The sequence below is a fragment of the Callionymus lyra genome, chromosome 5, assembly GCF_982586985.1.
Source record: "Callionymus lyra chromosome 5, fCalLyr1.hap1.1, whole genome shotgun sequence".
NCBI classification, from domain to species: domain Eukaryota; kingdom Metazoa; phylum Chordata; class Actinopteri; order Syngnathiformes; family Callionymidae; genus Callionymus; species Callionymus lyra.
This window is the reverse complement of record NC_141822.1, coordinates 36,700,073-36,717,251: the sequence shown is the minus strand read 5'-3', so window position 1 is coordinate 36,717,251 and position 17,179 is coordinate 36,700,073. Positions and strand designations below refer to the sequence as shown.

At 39.9% G+C, this 17,179-nt stretch overlaps 1 protein-coding gene across 2 annotated transcripts; it reads left to right on the top strand.

Annotated features, from left to right (window-relative positions):
* Positions 1-6,498: 6,498 nt before the first annotated feature.
* On the top strand, positions 6,499-16,336 carry tbx3a (T-box transcription factor 3a). 2 transcript variants are annotated; one of them, XM_087792238.1, is made up of 7 exons: positions 6,499-7,078; positions 7,915-8,182; positions 8,308-8,454; positions 10,501-10,577; positions 10,827-10,984; positions 12,006-12,637; positions 14,310-16,336. In XM_087792238.1, exons 1-7 carry the CDS (start codon positions 6,687-6,689, stop codon positions 14,760-14,762), a joined length of 2,127 nt encoding a protein of 708 aa, XP_087648364.1. In that variant the 5' UTR covers positions 6,499-6,686; the 3' UTR covers positions 14,763-16,336. The 2 variants fall into 2 exon arrangements, with proteins under 2 accessions (XP_087648364.1, XP_087648363.1); XM_087792237.1 differs by having other exon boundaries at positions 6,500-7,078; positions 7,915-8,197.
* The last annotated feature ends 843 nt before the right edge of the window (positions 16,337-17,179 follow it).

Genomic DNA, 17,179 nt, shown 5'->3' with positions numbered 1-17,179 from the left:
CCTCAAAAAGCAATCACTTTGGACTTCATTTTTGACTCCACCAAGAAAAAGATTTGGTGAAGAAGTTAATTGGACTTCAAATTGGGGGCGTCACCCTCCCCAACAGATCATGAAGAAACGGTGAGTATTCATGCTGAGCATGTTGCCCAACAGCGTCATTTATCAGAATTTCCAAATGAGGAAGTCAGCCTCCTACACCTTAACATATGTTGATCTCTTTTTCCTCTTGATTGGACAACCACACTATTCGTCAGAAATGATTCCCCAAGTGAGCAATCATCTGTGATGACAGACACTCACAGGAGGCTACCCTGTGGTGGCAGCTACAGCAGTGCCATCTATCACATGATGCAACATGGTTTGGCTGAGGGGTGCTCAGGGCTACAGCAGCAGAAACACCTGAGGTGGTGGTGGCACACAGACGGGTCCCTGGTATTGTATTCTGCAGGTGATTCATCCCACTGGACCGGTTTGTTGTAACAAGTTCTCCATCCATCCTGTGTGGTTATAACAAGTATCACAAGTTCTGCAGTCACTGTTTGTTATTTTAAAATAATACCTTTCGTCATAGGTACTAGTTACTTCCTTCAAAAGTAACGCAGTTACTTTAAGTTACTTGTTACTTTAAAAATAACTGATTACTATGTAAAGTAACTCTTTCTAAGACAGGAAGATGTGCACAGGCCAGTCTAAAGTTGGATGTTGTGATTAAACAATTCAGAAAAAGTTAGAACAATACATGAAATCAAAAAAAGAATAAATAAAAATATGATAAATCAAGGGTGTCCTAATCTTCATTTTTGAGGACAATAAAATTTGCACGTTTTTTTTTCCTCCAGGAACATTGACTACACACTAAAGTCACTATTTGTTTTATTATTGATCACAGAAGCTGACAGACAGAACTGACAACAATACAACTGAACAACGCTTTATAAAAACACACCAACTTTTTAAGGAAAATAAATAACAAACAATACAAAACAGTGTAAAAATTATGACAATATTAAATAAACTTATTTAAATTGACTTATCATTTCAACAACAGCATTTTTTTCTTTTACAAATAGCATAGCCCATATGTTATTGTTGGGTTTATTTGTTCATTGAAATGATTACTAGTTATAGTTATGAAGTATTTTGAATTGAGTTTTAAAATCTCATGTGCCATTGAATGAACAATAGCAATCCCTTTATCATTAAATGCATCAATGGCAGATGTCTCAAGTTGCAGATACATTTCTTTATTAATATGAATAGCATCTCGTAAAAAAAAAAAGGAATAATAAAAAAGGGCTCAAAAAAAGCTCAAACCTGCACCTTTTGCATGAAACTCAATGTTTTGCAAATTGAGCTAATTGACAGTACTAATCGACAGTACAGCTACTGGTTACAGTACTCTTTGGTACCATCCTGTTTAAATCGCAGTACTGATTAACAAGTTACAGCAATGTATTACTTAATAGTGAGTTACTAAAAAACATGTTACTCCCAAAACAACACAGAAAAACAGAAAACTGCATGGATGTGGATTGGTATCTATAACTCTAATGGCATGCTTCTCAGATAGATATTTATTTCTAAAAATGAGGGGTCAAGCCCACCCTTAACATGATTAATTGAAGACAAAAAAGGACAAGATACCAGTCCTTGGTTGTCATCCAACAGAGACTCCAAAAACAGCATTTAGAAACACATTTTCTATGAATGCAATCTTCTATTCTAGTTTAGTTCTGATTTAACCTGGATTTTCTGCTTTCTTAAATTCAACTCCAAGAGTCTAAGAGCATAGTTCAAGCTTTCCAGGCAGTCCTGTCAAGTTTGGAGAAGAGATAATTCCCAAGGTGAAGCTATGGTCTTGTTCATATGTGAGGATAAAGGTTCAACATCCTCCAGGAGATGCTCAAAGTAGAACCACGTCTCCACAGAGAATTATGTTGAAGAGGCTGCCATTAAAAGGAGAAAGTGGTGAGATCAAGTCTCATGTTTGACATGGGAGCCCCTCGACCTATAGGAAACTTTGGCCAACTGTACTCTAGTTGCTGCCCCCAAAACCCAACCAAGAAAAGATAAATGGGTTGATGGACATTATTAGTAATATTTCATGGATGAGTTGATTTTCCAATATTTGTATTTATTGTTGTTTGTTTAAGCAAGTAACATTTTTGTATATTCTGTAGTTCCATCTAGGTTTAGGAAGGTTTAAAGGATCTATCTTTTACTTGTGTTTTACATAGACAGATGCAACCACTGATGCATACTTGGCCATAAGAAGGCCGTAAGAACTAGCTTAGAAGCGAAAAACTTGACTTTAAGAAACAAAATTAATTCACTTTAATGTGATTATGGAAACAAGATTGGTTGATATTGTTGACTTGACACAGTATGCCCGAAAGGTGCTATATAAGTGTTGAAGAGTTATGATACTTTGGTGTTTTGAAAACTTGGGAATTGCACTTAGTCAAGGGGTAAGGATGCCGTGTTTCAATGCAAAAGGTGCAAGTGTGATTTATTGTTTGCAGGGTTTATTTGAAAACAAGTGTGAAAAGCGCTCCTTGGCAGGGGTATGTGATATCTCAACGCTTCTGTGGTCAATTATACAGCTAGCAGTGCTAGTTCTGATATGAAGCTTCTCTGCTTACATAGAAAATTGCAGTCTCTTTCTGAGTTTGATTCTGCCAAGACTTACACACCGTCAGATCGCCGTGGTACCATCTTGTTTATGGGATGGTAAGTTATGAGCCTCCAGACGAGCATTGAGGAGCAGGAGCCGAGCACAGTAGCATTTTACTTGTCAATCTGCTTCCAGAGCCATCAATAAACACATCCCCTAATTAACTAAAATTGTTTTCATCAATACCTATAACGAAGCAGTGCAGGAATTGATGAGAACGAGGATTGACTTGACTAAAAACCTCGACTGGGGGACGATTTATCGACAGCTAAAGAGTTTATCATTCCTGCAGCCAATTGACTAAAACGTGTGTGATTTTGGAAAGTGCGTTTCACTGTACGGACATTTTGGGGAAGCGGGATCAATCCTCACCTAAATCTTCTGAGGTAGAGGCGATGCATTTAGAAAGTCATTATGCTGTCAATTGAACGTCTCCTCCTCCCCTTAATGAAGTTTGAAGTAGTTCCAAGAGTCGGATCTAGGGGGGTTTGCTGTTCCTATCACGTCGTGTTATAGCTGATGACTCTCAGCAGCAGACCATCTCCTCCATCCAGGAGCGGTGCCACCGAGTCTGTCCTTGCTTATCATTAGCAATCTGCAAATAAACAGGACAGCATACATTACATCACTTGCAACTCTGTGTTCAATTCCAGGAATGTCTTTGAAGCTTTGCATAATGAAGCCTAGCTTTAGTGTGTGGGCTTCATAACCCATGACCTCTGAGCACTTTTACTTATTTTATGAAATGAGCAGGTTTTACTGTGAGCACAAGATTTGAGAAAATCTGGAATGCGTTTAACTGTAGGAAACCAAATAATATATTACATCACAAATAATTGTAAATGTTACTCATTCCTGAGTTATAAAACTATCAATAGTAGTACTCAAACTCTCTTTTTCAATTTTTACACTTAGATCTTAAAAGGAAGTGACATCAACATTCATCAAGCCGGTTCTTTGCAAACTTTGCATTAGTATTTTATTTCACTTTGAGTGAACATTTGTATTATAAGCTCTTGCGAACTGCAGGTAATAGCTTGGTGTGCTTTAAATTGCTCTTAACTGGTCTGGCTTTGTGTCTGCCATGAATGACCAGCCAAGTTTTGAAATGTATCAACTTTATTTAGATTTATTTCAGCATCACTTCTTTAACTGTTTAACAACATCAAAGCAAATAAAATTGGCTTCTTTCTTTCAAGGTTCTTCTCTTCCTAGTTGACAGTCATTCTTCAATAATTATATTTAAATACAGCTTTTATTTCATATAGAGCGATTTTCTTAAGTGTATTCTACCTTTATCTTCTAAGATTCATTGAAAGGCTCTAAATATAAATAAAAGTCAGATATAAGGATTCTTGTCACCATTTTGGTCATTAAAATTTGTCCAAACTATTGCTACTTAAAATGTTTTTCATTACAATTCCCCAAGTCATGTTTGTGCACTCTTGCTCAAATAAGTGCAAACTGGGACTCTTGTGGAGTGCCTGTATGCCTTTGCTTTTTCTTTTAAACTAGATGTTTTGTTGAACTGTCACCACGTTGAACCTGCTAGTTCTCCAGGCACAGTATCTACACATCACAGGGTTTTAAAGTGAGATTTTTTGCTTCATACTGATCATTCTCTTGTTCTCTCTAGTGTGAAACATGAATGCATGAAGTCTGTGTAACGTTCAGATACAGCTCCTTTCTTCATAATATTCTATCATACAGCGTCATCATCTCAGGTTCTATATTCCTTGACTTTTTAAACACGTTAGGGGTGCAGCAATAATTATGACCATTATGTTTTCGGTCTGAGCTCGTGTGCTGCAAAGTTACATTCTAACCTTATATTAAAATGATGTTGTTGACGGAAAAGAAGCACCCACGTGCCAGCCACATTAATCAGTAATGTCAGCTCGGAGCCTTTTATAGCCTCCTGCGGTCCCGGAGAGCCCTAACCCTTTAAAGGTTTATACAGCATATTGACCATTCACTCCACTTGCTTAGCTAATGAAGCTGTAGCTCGGAGAGGCAGCCGCCGTGTCAACAACTGCCTTATATTTGATGACACCCTGAATTGAAATGTGCTGCTAATGGGGGTCTGTGTTTAAAAAAGAATAAGCCAGAGCAATTGACACAGTTCTGAACTCGGATCACAACAAGATAAAAGGCTCATGGAAGGTCCTCGGGGTGAGAGCGGCAGAGAGTCTCGGAGCTACTGTTAGGTTTTAGTCTCTGTCGGATACTTGTGCAACTTATCAACAGCATTTGTTTTCTCCAGAGAATCGATATTAGGCAACACATAAGTGGAATATAAGTGTGTATCTCCCTCAGGGGATGCAAAGCTACTTCATTCACACACACATCGAGCGAGGGAAAGGCCACGTTCATTTCTCTGGTCAGGAGCTCTCTCTCGCTTGTCCTCAATTTAGGAATATCTAACAATCCTGAAACTGATTTATTTGACAACATGAAACGCATCAATATAACAGAGCTTTTAAAGCTAAACCTAACTGGTTTAGGGTTTTAATAGAAACAATAACCATGCGTTGAGTCGTTTACACTTACTGCATTAATGGAGAAAAAGGTCACAAGCTACTCTGGGTGAGAATTTATAATATTTTTAATAAGTGGAAAGAAATAGGGTTTATTTTCCCAACATTCACGTGCCACAATGACACTCCTCCACCATCTATCTCGACAATTGACTGAGAATTGGTGGCCGGTGTTTGCTCAAGTTAGTTGGCAGACCACAGCTCTCGAGTTTACTTGTGAAATAATGGTTAAATATAATTTAAGGTGACGCGTAGGGCGGTGATGACATTGTTGCCGAATCTGAGCTTTCCAATCTGTTTAGAAGTCGCTTGAAAATTGGATCGGTCGAAGGGATGTATGTACATTGACAGTTTACGTATTTAACGGTAATTGAACTGTTATTTACCAGCAACGCGCTTCTAAAATCATAAAATTGTGATGCCGTCACATGAAAAGATAAGCAGAGTCTGAATGAATTCAATGATTTAAAATGCAATGAGATATCATACGCATTGAGCAGTTAGGCATCGTTTCCGTCCGATACTTGATCATTTTATCTAATTCATCCTGAATGAATCATCTCGTCCAGCATCTGATTTAAAGAGAATGTTTGAAGAAATGTTCTGAATAACTAGTGATTACAACAGGGAGGGATTTTGATTTAAAACTTTGTGATTTGAAATGCGCAAACGTCCACCGCCCAGTGGAGCCTGAAGTCGACAGCCGACAGAGAGCGTCCGTCCGCCGGCTTGACTCGCCAGCTTCTCCCCGCCTCCTCTCGCCGGATCTCACCGAGAGCGCAACTTCTCAAACAATGTTGACATATTCACACAGCACTTGACCGAGGCGGGCTGGTGTTTCTCTGAAAAGCCCTTTTTCAGTTTCCAAACACCTTTTTATAAGTCTGAAGAAGGTCCCCTCCACCCGACCTGTCAGAACCACGCCCCCCTGCCACCCAATTGGTCCGAAAGCGTGAAAGAGCCAATCAAAGGCAGCGCTGCCGCTCGTAACACGCAACACATCCACGGAGCATGAAGCCCCGTGGGCCACAAAGGCGCTAGGAAAATCACGGAGTTGGGACCTTACCACCTCTGTGTCTTCTCTCTTCGTCTCTGGCCGTCATCGGACTTATTCTCTTTCTCCTTTGTGTCCCTCAAATGCGTGTGTGCGCGGCGAGACGAGCGACAGAGAGCGCCGAGTGTATGCGTGATTTTGCGCGTCCATGTCGAGTGACGGCAGCGACAGGAATATTCGGCGCAAATATTTTCAACAGAGAAAAAGGAGGACGCTTTATTTTGGGGAGGAATATTGCGGAGAAAACAATGCGCCGCAGTTCACAGCTGGTTTGATTCACATGCACCAAGTGGCGAGGAACTCTGACAAGACTCCATGGACACTTTAGAGAGTCTTCTATTCTCCAGAGGAATTCCCAAAGATTGTTAGGCACTTAAATAAATAAAAGAAACTATCGTCAACATTCGCTGCCTGCACTTGTATGAACTTCCTCATGAGAGATCCAGTCTTACAGGCATCCAGTATGGCATATCATCCGTTTATACCTCATCGGGGGCCGGAGTTTGCCATGAGTGCAATGCTGGGTCACCAGCCGCCCTTCTTCCCGGCTCTAGCACTGCCTCCCAGCGGGTCTTTGTCTCTGCCGGGCGCCCTTGGGAAGCCGATCATGGACCAGCTGATGGGAGCAGCTGAGTCTGGCCTGCACTTCTCGTCTCTGAGCCATCAGGCTGCTGCAGCCCACCTTCGGCCCCTCAAGACCCTGGAGCCCGAGGAAGAGGTAGAAGACGACCCCAAAGTTCATCTTGAAGCCAAGGAATTGTGGGAACTGTTCCACAAGAGAGGCACCGAGATGGTGATAACCAAATCCGGAAGGTGAAGCAGAACTCGCTATTTACTTTCTTGATGTATTTTTACTTACATCTTGTTTTATTCATTTCAATAATTTTAATTGTTTAGTTGTTGCACTATTTTTATAATTATTAAGTGTAAGTGTGACTATTTAACTTTTTTAATGTTTATCAAATTATTTCGAGTTAAGCGAAATGTTTTTTTTAAGTTAATAACGAGGCCTCGTATTATTATTATTTATAATTCTGTCATGATTGAATATGTTTTTGTGGAACTGTACGACAGATTGTATTGTACAATATTGTAATTATTAATGGAAGGCAGCCTACTTTTTACGATTAGTTGATTGTTGAATTATTTGTATAATGTCGTTTACTATTTTTGTTTTCTTGATTTCTTATAAAATAATTCCTGTAGTATTTGCGCGTTATTATGTTATTATTGCCAACAAATTGTAATATTATAGTGATAATAATGCTTACATAATTAAATAAAAACGGTTCAAGGAGGTGTTTTATTTAGTTTTTAATTCTCGTTCATTTACAGGCAATATTTTTTATTTATTATTAAACTAGCTTAAAACAAATCAATTGAGTTATTTAAATATGTATAATATTTATTACGTGTAATAATATTTTTAGTGTGTGTAGGTGTGTGTATAGGTGTGTGTCGGTGAGTGTGTGTGTCCGTGTGTGTGTGTGCGTGTGTGTATGTTAAATCTGACATTCCTGACAGTGTTGTCAGTGTTGGCGGGAGTGGATAGATTAAAACAAAAAAAAATCCCTACATCACTCTTCGTGTGTAATGAAAAATAAGAACTTTTATTTGACACTTTCGCTATTGCTTTCTTGCCATCTCAGGCGGATGTTCCCCCCATTCAAAGTGAGGTGCACCGGTCTGGACAAAAAGGCCAAATACATCCTGCTTATGGACATAGTAGCGGCAGACGACTGCAGGTACAAGTTCCACAACTCCCGCTGGATGGTGGCTGGAAAGGCCGACCCCGAAATGCCAAAGAGGATGTACATTCACCCGGACAGTCCCGCCACGGGGGAGCAGTGGATGTCCAAAGTCGTTAACTTCCACAAGCTCAAGCTGACCAACAACATCTCCGACAAGCATGGATTTGTAAGTTCAACTAATGTATGTCCATTTTCGATTTCTATAACATTTATCCAACATTGATTCTGTGCTCGAGTCGTGTGCGCGCTCGTCTCTAACGCGCATAAACAACTACACACATTTTCTTGCAGACCATTCTCAACTCCATGCACAAATACCAGCCTCGGTTCCACATCGTAAGAGCCAACGACATCCTCAAGCTGCCCTACAGCACTTTCAGGACTTATGTATTCCCCGAAACGGATTTCATCGCCGTGACCGCATATCAGAACGACAAGGTATGAAACACATCTGCTCTCTGTTCCCCCCTCTGCACCATTTTGTTGTCATAAAATATGAACGAGGCAGAGTGGAAGAGCTGGCGAGGCTGCGGTTAGGAAAATATCATGGAATGCTGCGCTGTGCGTACATCTTCCTATTCTTTGATCCCCATGAGAAGGATTGAACTCGCTCGCATCCCTCACCTCGACCCTCGCTGCTCTTCTGCGTGTGTAGAAAATGACTGAGGAGTTGAATTGTACATTTTAGCGTCAGCAAAGCTTAAATGTTAGTCGCTATAAACACCAAAGCGTGCGTGTGAAAATGTCCACAATTGTATCTGATACTCCACATCGTTTTATTTACTCAGGTTAACTTCTAAAAGTAATGCACTCCATATATGTAAAATGTTCTCTTCAGCCTGCCGCTGCGTTGTGTTTCGGATTATCTCGCAAACAGGGGCGCGTGTCCCGCAAAAGGACCCCGGTAGAGTAAAGAGATGATCTTTTATGGTGACCGTATATTCTTAGCAACTTTGTGAAATTATTCACCGAAACATGTAGCAAAAAGGAGGCAATTAAATGACACAATACACGTTAAAATATTAGTTTTACCATGTTGGCAAAAAACAGTATATAACTTGTCTTTCACTTAAAACTTCAAGTGCGTTTTATCAAATTATTTACGAAACATATGAGCGACAATGAATCAGCGCAACACGGCTTCACCAGTGAACGCACGCGATTCCATTTGTAGACTCAGTGACATGAAACCAGAATGTCGTTTAATGTACAGGCCAACAGTGTTACAGTTTGAACGGTTTACCATATATTACAAGTATTACATGTTTAGCGTTATAAGTGTTATAGGAGCCATAAGACCAGCAGTGTGCATCATAATGGAGTTCGAATCGTTTGCCCATCCCCCCTGCGCTGTTCTGCTCTGCTCGCGCGCGCTTGTGTGTGTGTGTGTGTCTGTTTGTTATCGGTTCTAGTTGTCATGACTCGTCATGTCGTAAAAACATTTTGTTATCACTTTAAAAATACTAGCAAGGGGCACAACTAGAGCAACACTGGTGTCGAAACGCCCTTTACGCACGCGTGTTTGCGAACTTTAAAGGCGACCTATGCATTGAGCGCTGCTCATATAAACGTTCATCTCCTTTACTGTTTTAAAATGAACCACGACACACTTGATATATTTGCACTTGAATAAACAATCATCATAAATGACAATAATTATAAATATATTATGTTATGATAACAGTAGGAAACGTTCCGTACAGTTCGTTACTGCGCCCAATAGTTGATCAAATTTTAAAAGTATCTTCGACATAATATATTATTTGTGTACAATACAATTAAAAGAAAACTAACATTCACCCTCCATGTACATCAGTAAAAACATATATCAGTAGCGACATCAAAATAACTATTCGCAATATGCATTTGTGTTATTGAAGAATCATTCTAATGTCTAGGCTTTGCACAGGTAAAAAACACGCTTGCGCTGGTATATAGATATATGTGTGTGTGTGTGTGTGTGTGTGTGTGTGTGTGTGTGTGTGTGTGTGTGTGTGTGTGTGTGTGTGTGTGTGTGTGTGTGTGTGTGTCACAAGGAATTTAACGTAAATGTATTTACTTAAATAACGTAAATGGAAATCGATTATCATTCGGCAATACCTACTAAAATTAGTCCAGATAGTAGCGCAAACAACAAAGTAATAAAAAAATACTTTTTTTTCAGTAGAAGATGTTTGTGAAAAACAACTTTCATATTAGTAATCTTTAAAATACATAATTAAGACCGGGCTGTTGCAAAAACGTTCGGGCGAACACGCATTATTATAGAAATAATTATTTGACGTCGATTTTCGCGACAAAAAAAACCACAAACATAATTAAAACATTTTCAAATATATGTAGTTAAATGTCTAAATGAATTCCACAGATGTTTAATTAATATGGAAATGTTTGGATTTCTTAGCATGTATTCAATAATTTATCCTTAATTGTTTAAGTTTTAAAGTTGATGTTGCTTTAAAAATGTTTCCTATTTTTTCCTAGATAACTCAACTAAAAATTGACCACAACCCCTTTGCCAAAGGCTTCCGTGACACGGGCAACGGCAGACGGGAGAAGAGGTGAGTGAAAGTGGATTTGGAGTAAATAAACATATGACATGGACTCGGGATGATCCGTGCATTACACGCGGCGTCTAACCACAGGGAGTCTTGACTTGACTTGCTCTGTCTTTGTCTGGGGCTCAACTGAAGATAATCCCACCATTCTCTTTATTAACTGACGAAACGTGGAAAAGTGAAATTTGACGTGTACTAGCTCTGACCTGCGACCGTGGGGTCTCTGATAATAACGGGGTTCCTTGTGTGCAGGAAACAGCTGGCTCTCCAGTCGATCCGCTCGTACGAGGAGCAGCAGAAGAAGGAGAACGGAGCTTCGGACGACTCCTCGGGAGAGCAAGCTTCTTTTAAATGCTACGGCCAGGCCTCGTCCCCCGCCGTGTCCACCGTGGGCCCCCCACACCTGAAAGGTAGGCGGGCTGATACAGCCTCAATGTTGACGCGGTGTCGTGCGACTCTATTGAACGTTTAATCGAAGAAATAATGTAGCAGAAATAATATTCTTGCTTCAAATCTAATCCCGTCTGATGTGGACGTTTATAAGGAAAACGCGACAGTCCTGTCGCTATCATTACTCTGGTGTTTCGTAAATTCGTTACTTCTCTTAACAATGAATTCATTATCACTCTAATAATCGCAATATTAATAACAAAAGTACATTGGAGAAGTATTATGAGTGCAGATGAAATGCGGCAGTGACTCGCTGTACTTCGAAGTACATGCTATTATCAGATGTTTTAGTACTTGATTCTTGATTCACGACAACAATGCGTGTTGTATATGTGTATTTGACATGTATCATCAAAATTGTCTTGAGGCAGAAGCGCGGTCAATATTTTGATATCTGTACACTCATTTAGGTCACAAAAACTCGATCTTTCATTTACTGTCGGAATCAGCTCGATATTAAATAGTTTTAAGTATAGAAAAAGAGGAATACCTTACTGAGAGACAAAGAGAACGTTTCAGGATTCGTATTAAAGAACATTAGAACATTGAAGATAGAAGCTGTTTTGATGATATTACTATTATTTCTGAGTAATTTATAGTATTGTGAATGACGTGGATTGGTGTGTTACTTACACCTTAAATTGTGTTACCTTAGTAGAAGAGTTAATCTGCCGAACTCAAAATACATTTCAGTTGTTTTTATTTATATCGTGTGGTAAAATAATGATTATTTTAGTAGTGTATTTATTTACTTATTATTTATACTGCATAATTCGTTGTATTGTTTAACATTTTAAAATGTATAATCTCAAAATAAATTTGAAAGAGCGCATGTTATTGAGGGATCTAATACGGGTTATATATATATTTTACGAGATATACTTTCATTCTAATTTATGTCATATAGATTATCGGTTGTTGTTTTTTGTCAGAATGTCAGAATCGTGTATGATTTTGGATATTTTCCATAATTTCTGTCAGATTTCTGCGACAGTGACGAAGACAGCGACGACGAGAGCAAAGATGGACACCAGAAAGACGCTCCGGACTCCAGCAAGATCTCTACGACCACCGAGGACGGGAAGGAGCACGAGAAGAGCCCCGCCAAAGGTCTCTCCTTCCACCAGGGCGACCCCAGCAGTCGCACCCGGGACCCTGAGAAGAGCCAGGCGGACTCCAGACACAGCCCCGTCACCCTCATCTCCAGCACCACTCGCTCGGCGGACGACCTCAAGACCCGGAGTCTGGACCCGCCAAAGTCCGACGAGTGCCGGCCCGTTAGCAAGGAAACCTTCATGCCCTTGACTGTGCAGACTGACAGCCCCCATATGGGCCATGGCCACTTGCATAATTTCGGATTTCCGCCGGGTCTCACTGGACAGCAGTTTTTCAATCACCTCGGGGGCGCGCACCCGTTTCTCCTTCACCCGAGTCAGTTCAACATGGGAGGCGCGTTCTCGAATATTGCCGCGGCGGGGATGGGACCCCTGCTGGCGGCTGTCTCCTCAGGAGGGGTCAGCACCATGGACACCGCCAGCATTACATCGCCGCAAAGCCTTACAGGGGGCCCGGGTCTGCCCTTCCACCTGCAGCAGCACGTCCTGGCATCACAGGTAAGACCGGTTTCTCTTGTCCGCAGGGCCCCCGAGAGCGCGCGGGCCACAGAGGCCAGACCCCGAGTCTCATGCCCAGACCTTCTAGAATAAAACACGCGCTGTTTCTCTAGACACGATGAGTTGAAATGGACGTGAGACATTAATACCAGAAAAAGCTTCATTAGCGCCTCGTCATCTGATGGAATGTTAATGTGTCTTCCAGAGTTTCGAGAGCAGTTTAAGCTTGACATTTTTGGGGGGCTCTCGGGGTGAACTGTTGGTTCAGTTGCGGACTTTTGTTTGGCAACTTTTGAGTCCGGTTTAGCGCACGAACGAAGCGAAGCAGCTTAGAAATTGAAGCTTTTTCTTCGGAGTTCATGTCGGGTAAATGATGTCAATACCGCCTTCAAACTATTTAGAAACAAATACGGAAAGTTTAATTTGAATATGTTGTGTTTGAACCATCAAGTTCGTCAGATTTTTAAATCCATAAAGTTATTCAAACTCATTTTAATTGTGTTGATTTAAAATAGCTGCCTGCTCCTATTAATTTGGTCTACATTCTTTTTTTGATTGGCATTAAAAACAAATAAAGATTTCTATGCATATGATTTTAATATCAAACACCCGAGTTGAAAGGTACGGCACTATTAATGTAATTGTTATTATTGTGTAATTATTGTGTAATTAATAGCCATATTTTAGCTTGCTAACTTCTACTGGTATATTAAAACCGAAGAGAAGAGTAATTGTAATCCCACAGTAGTATAGAAGTGATTTAGTTCTCATAAATTATCTGATAAGTAACCTCAGGAGTTATTAACAGATTGAATTCCTCTTTGAAGATTTTAAATTATTTAAGCAGTTTTAAATGGTTTCAAACATTTATTTACTTCTCTGCTAAAATTGTAGGTGTTTATGCTTAATAATAACTAGTCGTTATTGTATGGGAGTAAGTGTTACCCTACAGTGGCTAATATTGTTTACTGCCTGATGCAAACACAAGTGATCTTCATCCTGTGAGGGAATCAGATGTTTTGCATGCTGAGATAGTGAGCAGTGCTGGGACCTTCTGCTGTGCTTGCAAATTATTGTTGGAGTAAATACCAGCAAGAAAACACTCAATGTTTAGAGATCCGGTCATAAAACTTTTATTCTGGACTTTTTTTTATTTATTCTTTATTCTTTCTGTTGTCGACAGACATTTTAGCCACATATGTTAGTTCACCTGTTGGCAAAATAGTGAGCCCTGAGTTCAACAGGCAGCTCAACAGCTCACACTTAACAAACTCTATAGAGCTCTAGCACCTGATAAAGTTGTGGTGCTGTTAGTGGACATGTGCTCACAATAACTAACATAAAAAAACAATGTTACAATCCAATACTACAAAAGGGATGACAAGTTCAGTTCTTTCTCTCTGAGTTGTCTCATTCTAATTTAGCTCACAAATATCAAACTTCTAACAACAATGCAACACAGGAAATGGCTCATCATTAAACAGTCCTTTATTTCCCTTGTGTCATGATCAGTGAGCAAATCTTGTGGAGGTTCACTATCTGGCAGCTAACTTTGATTATGTTCTAGCAACATATACGTGTTGCTTAATAGTTTGATATCGCTTGCACTCTAAATATCTCCTCCGCGCTCTGCGCTCTCACCTGCCTGATCACCTGCTCTCTCTCTCCGCAGGGTCTCGCCATGTCCCCCTTCGGAAGTCTCTTTCCGTACCCATATACCTACATGGCGGCAGCAGCGGCGGCCTCTTCCGCTGCCGCAGCGTCCTCCTCAGTGCACCGTCACCCCTTTTTGAACGCGGTGCGCCCGCGACTCAGGTACAGCCCCTACTCGCTGCCGATGACGGGGCCCGACAGCACGCTGCTGACCACTGTAGCCAGCATGCCCTCCATGGTACCAACAGGTTGTGATGTCAAAGGTGACGTCATTCAGCAGGTCCCGGCCAGCCCGGTGTCCGGCGTGACCCTGGACTCCACATCTGAAGTGACCAGTCACTCATTGGCTATCTCGTCCGTGTCCCCAAAAACTTGCACAGAGAAAGACGCAGCCAATGAGCTGCAGAGCATCCAACGCCTGGTAAGCGGACTTGATTCTCACCAGGACAGAGCGCGGAGCGGGTCCCCTTAAGACTGGACTCCTCCAACGCCTTAATCACCCACTCACCCCCTAACCCCCTCAAACACCTGCTTGTTCCATCAACAAGGATGAAGACTCGGGGGGCTGATGCACTTTGGTTAACTCACATGTTTGTTTCTTAAGTTAAACTTTGACCCTGATACCGAACAAGTATTGAAACTGAAATGTTGGACGACGTCACTTACACCTTTTAGGAGAAGTTGCTGCTGTGTCCTGTCTCCTGAAACAACTTTATTGTTCACCTACAGAGTTTTCTGTTTCATCTTTTGTTTGTTTTGATATGCACTCTGATTTCATGTCGACACTACCGAGGAAATCTTACCTGTCTCTGAACGAGCTAGATAACTAGCTTCATCTGTCACCCGAACATCGCCACTCTTCAACGTAATTGACACACTTAGAAAGACATTGTTCACAACTTTTTAAATCAATTTTTTAACTTTTAGTAATTTGATTTGTATTTGACTTCATGGGGAAAATTAGCTAATCAATAACCAAACCACAATTCAATGGCTAAAAAAGGTACAAAATAGATACAACAATAGATTTAAATGAAAAAATAGTAATTCAATCATTAATTTAGGTATTCCTATAGGGTTCGCTGCAGCCTATCCCAGCTTCTTTTCAGAGCAACAAATAATTATCAGTATTAGTAATATTTGGGCGTATTTTAGATAAGTTTAAAATGTCTCTGTGATTCATTTTTTAAAATTGAAAACATGATTTGATGCTTGTTTTTATCACGTAGAAAACAGTAGGAAACCAATTTTGTTTTTTAATTGAAAAAAAATAAATCATTGTTATATTTTAACAAAACAAAAAGAAGCATTGGACAAGAATTTATTAAAAGCTGCTTTAAAACAATGAACAAGTGTCGATCAAGTTATTTTTAATGTCGCAAATTAATGACAATCTCTTTAAATATTGATCATTTTTTCATTTAATCATCAATTTGAAGGAAAAAATAAGTTATTGTATAAAGCTGCAATTATTATTAAATGTAATATTCTTTCTTGTTCATTGTGTCTTTTTTAATCAAAAGTATTATGCGATTCTCACAAAAAACCCATAACTGAGTCAGTGAAAGGGAAGCATAATTTCAGAAATAGGAAAGTAAATAAAAGGTAGTGTACATAGGGATATATAAAATATTTATGTAATTATTTCATATTGTTGCTTGTAAATAAAAACTGACTTGTTTTGTGTTAGGGAATTGTTCTTTAATTTATTGTCAATATTCCTGTGTAAAGATAGTTTGTGGGCTATAATCCTTTTTATTTGAAACCAGTATGGACCTCCCCTTCCCCGACCATCCACACGACATGTGCCATTGTATTTTCACTAGTGTGTGTGTGTGTGTGTGTGTGTGTGTGAAGTGCTACTGTTCAGAAGCACCAACGCTTGTTTCTTGTGACACAAGCCCCATCTGATCTTAAATGCAAAAAATTGCTGCGCCATGGTTTAAGAAGGTTTCTCTCATTTCTTTGGTGGCTTCATTATGTTGTTGTATCAGTCTAGTTTACAACATCGTGTTCTTAAACGTTTCAATAAAAACCTGAAATTTGCTATCTTGACGACCCGCCAATCATTCATTGGACAGAGAGCTGTTGATGTGTGTCAGGATGAGCTATTGCAGGTTCATCTAGTTCAAAGTGTTCCATTGAGACCCTCTGAGCTCACCATACCTGAGATTCCTACCTGTCTAACACGCTGCAATTGAAGCCTTTTACTGGTTTCATTGTGCAAATGTGAGGAGCAGCATTCATCAGACGGTTAGACCTGGGGTAGAACTGCAGTTCAACAGATCACAATGGAAAAATAGAATGGAGCTTCAGTGTCCAATATAGTGGTGATCTCACCAAATCTCCTTATACACTTTTTTATTTGGATCAAAACAAACTTAAATAAACAAACAGCTTTAAAAAAAAAATCAGGAAGGTTGTAGAGTCTCACTATTTGGTGTTTATTTGAGCACTCTCAGCAAAACACACGTTTGTATGGTTGGCTAACACACAAACACACACAATGGACTAAAGTTACACACAAAATTAACTATACACACATGTATCACTGTGTCACACACAAGGTAAAAATACAAACACATGTACATATAAAGGAAACTACACACACGTTTCAATACGGTATATGAAGTAAACTACACACACGTTTCAATATGGTATATGAAGTAAACTACACACACTTGCATTAAATTACAAACACGTAAGCATGTGACACCTGAACTGAACCAACAGTAAATCAACACATACACAAATATAATTTTCATTCTTAAACCCCACACACCTACGCACACACACGAACACACACACACACACACACACACAAAATAAAGTTGATGATAATAATATTGCTCTGAACACGTTGAACAGTGAAACCTCATGAGGTCCCAC

What these genes read in the sequence shown, in the direction of transcription:
- tbx3a (XM_087792237.1), top strand. Translation starts at nt 6,687, where the DNA reads ATGAACTTCCTCATGAGAGATCCAGTCTTACAGGCATCCAGTATGGCA. An exon ending in CCGCATATCAGAACGACAAG is followed by an intron (nt 8,455 to 10,500) that starts GTATGAAACACA and finishes ATTTTTTCCTAG; the next exon opens with ATAACTCAACTAAAAATTGA. An exon ending in AACGGCAGACGGGAGAAGAG is followed by an intron (nt 10,578 to 10,826) that starts GTGAGTGAAAGT and finishes CCTTGTGTGCAG; the next exon opens with GAAACAGCTGGCTCTCCAGT.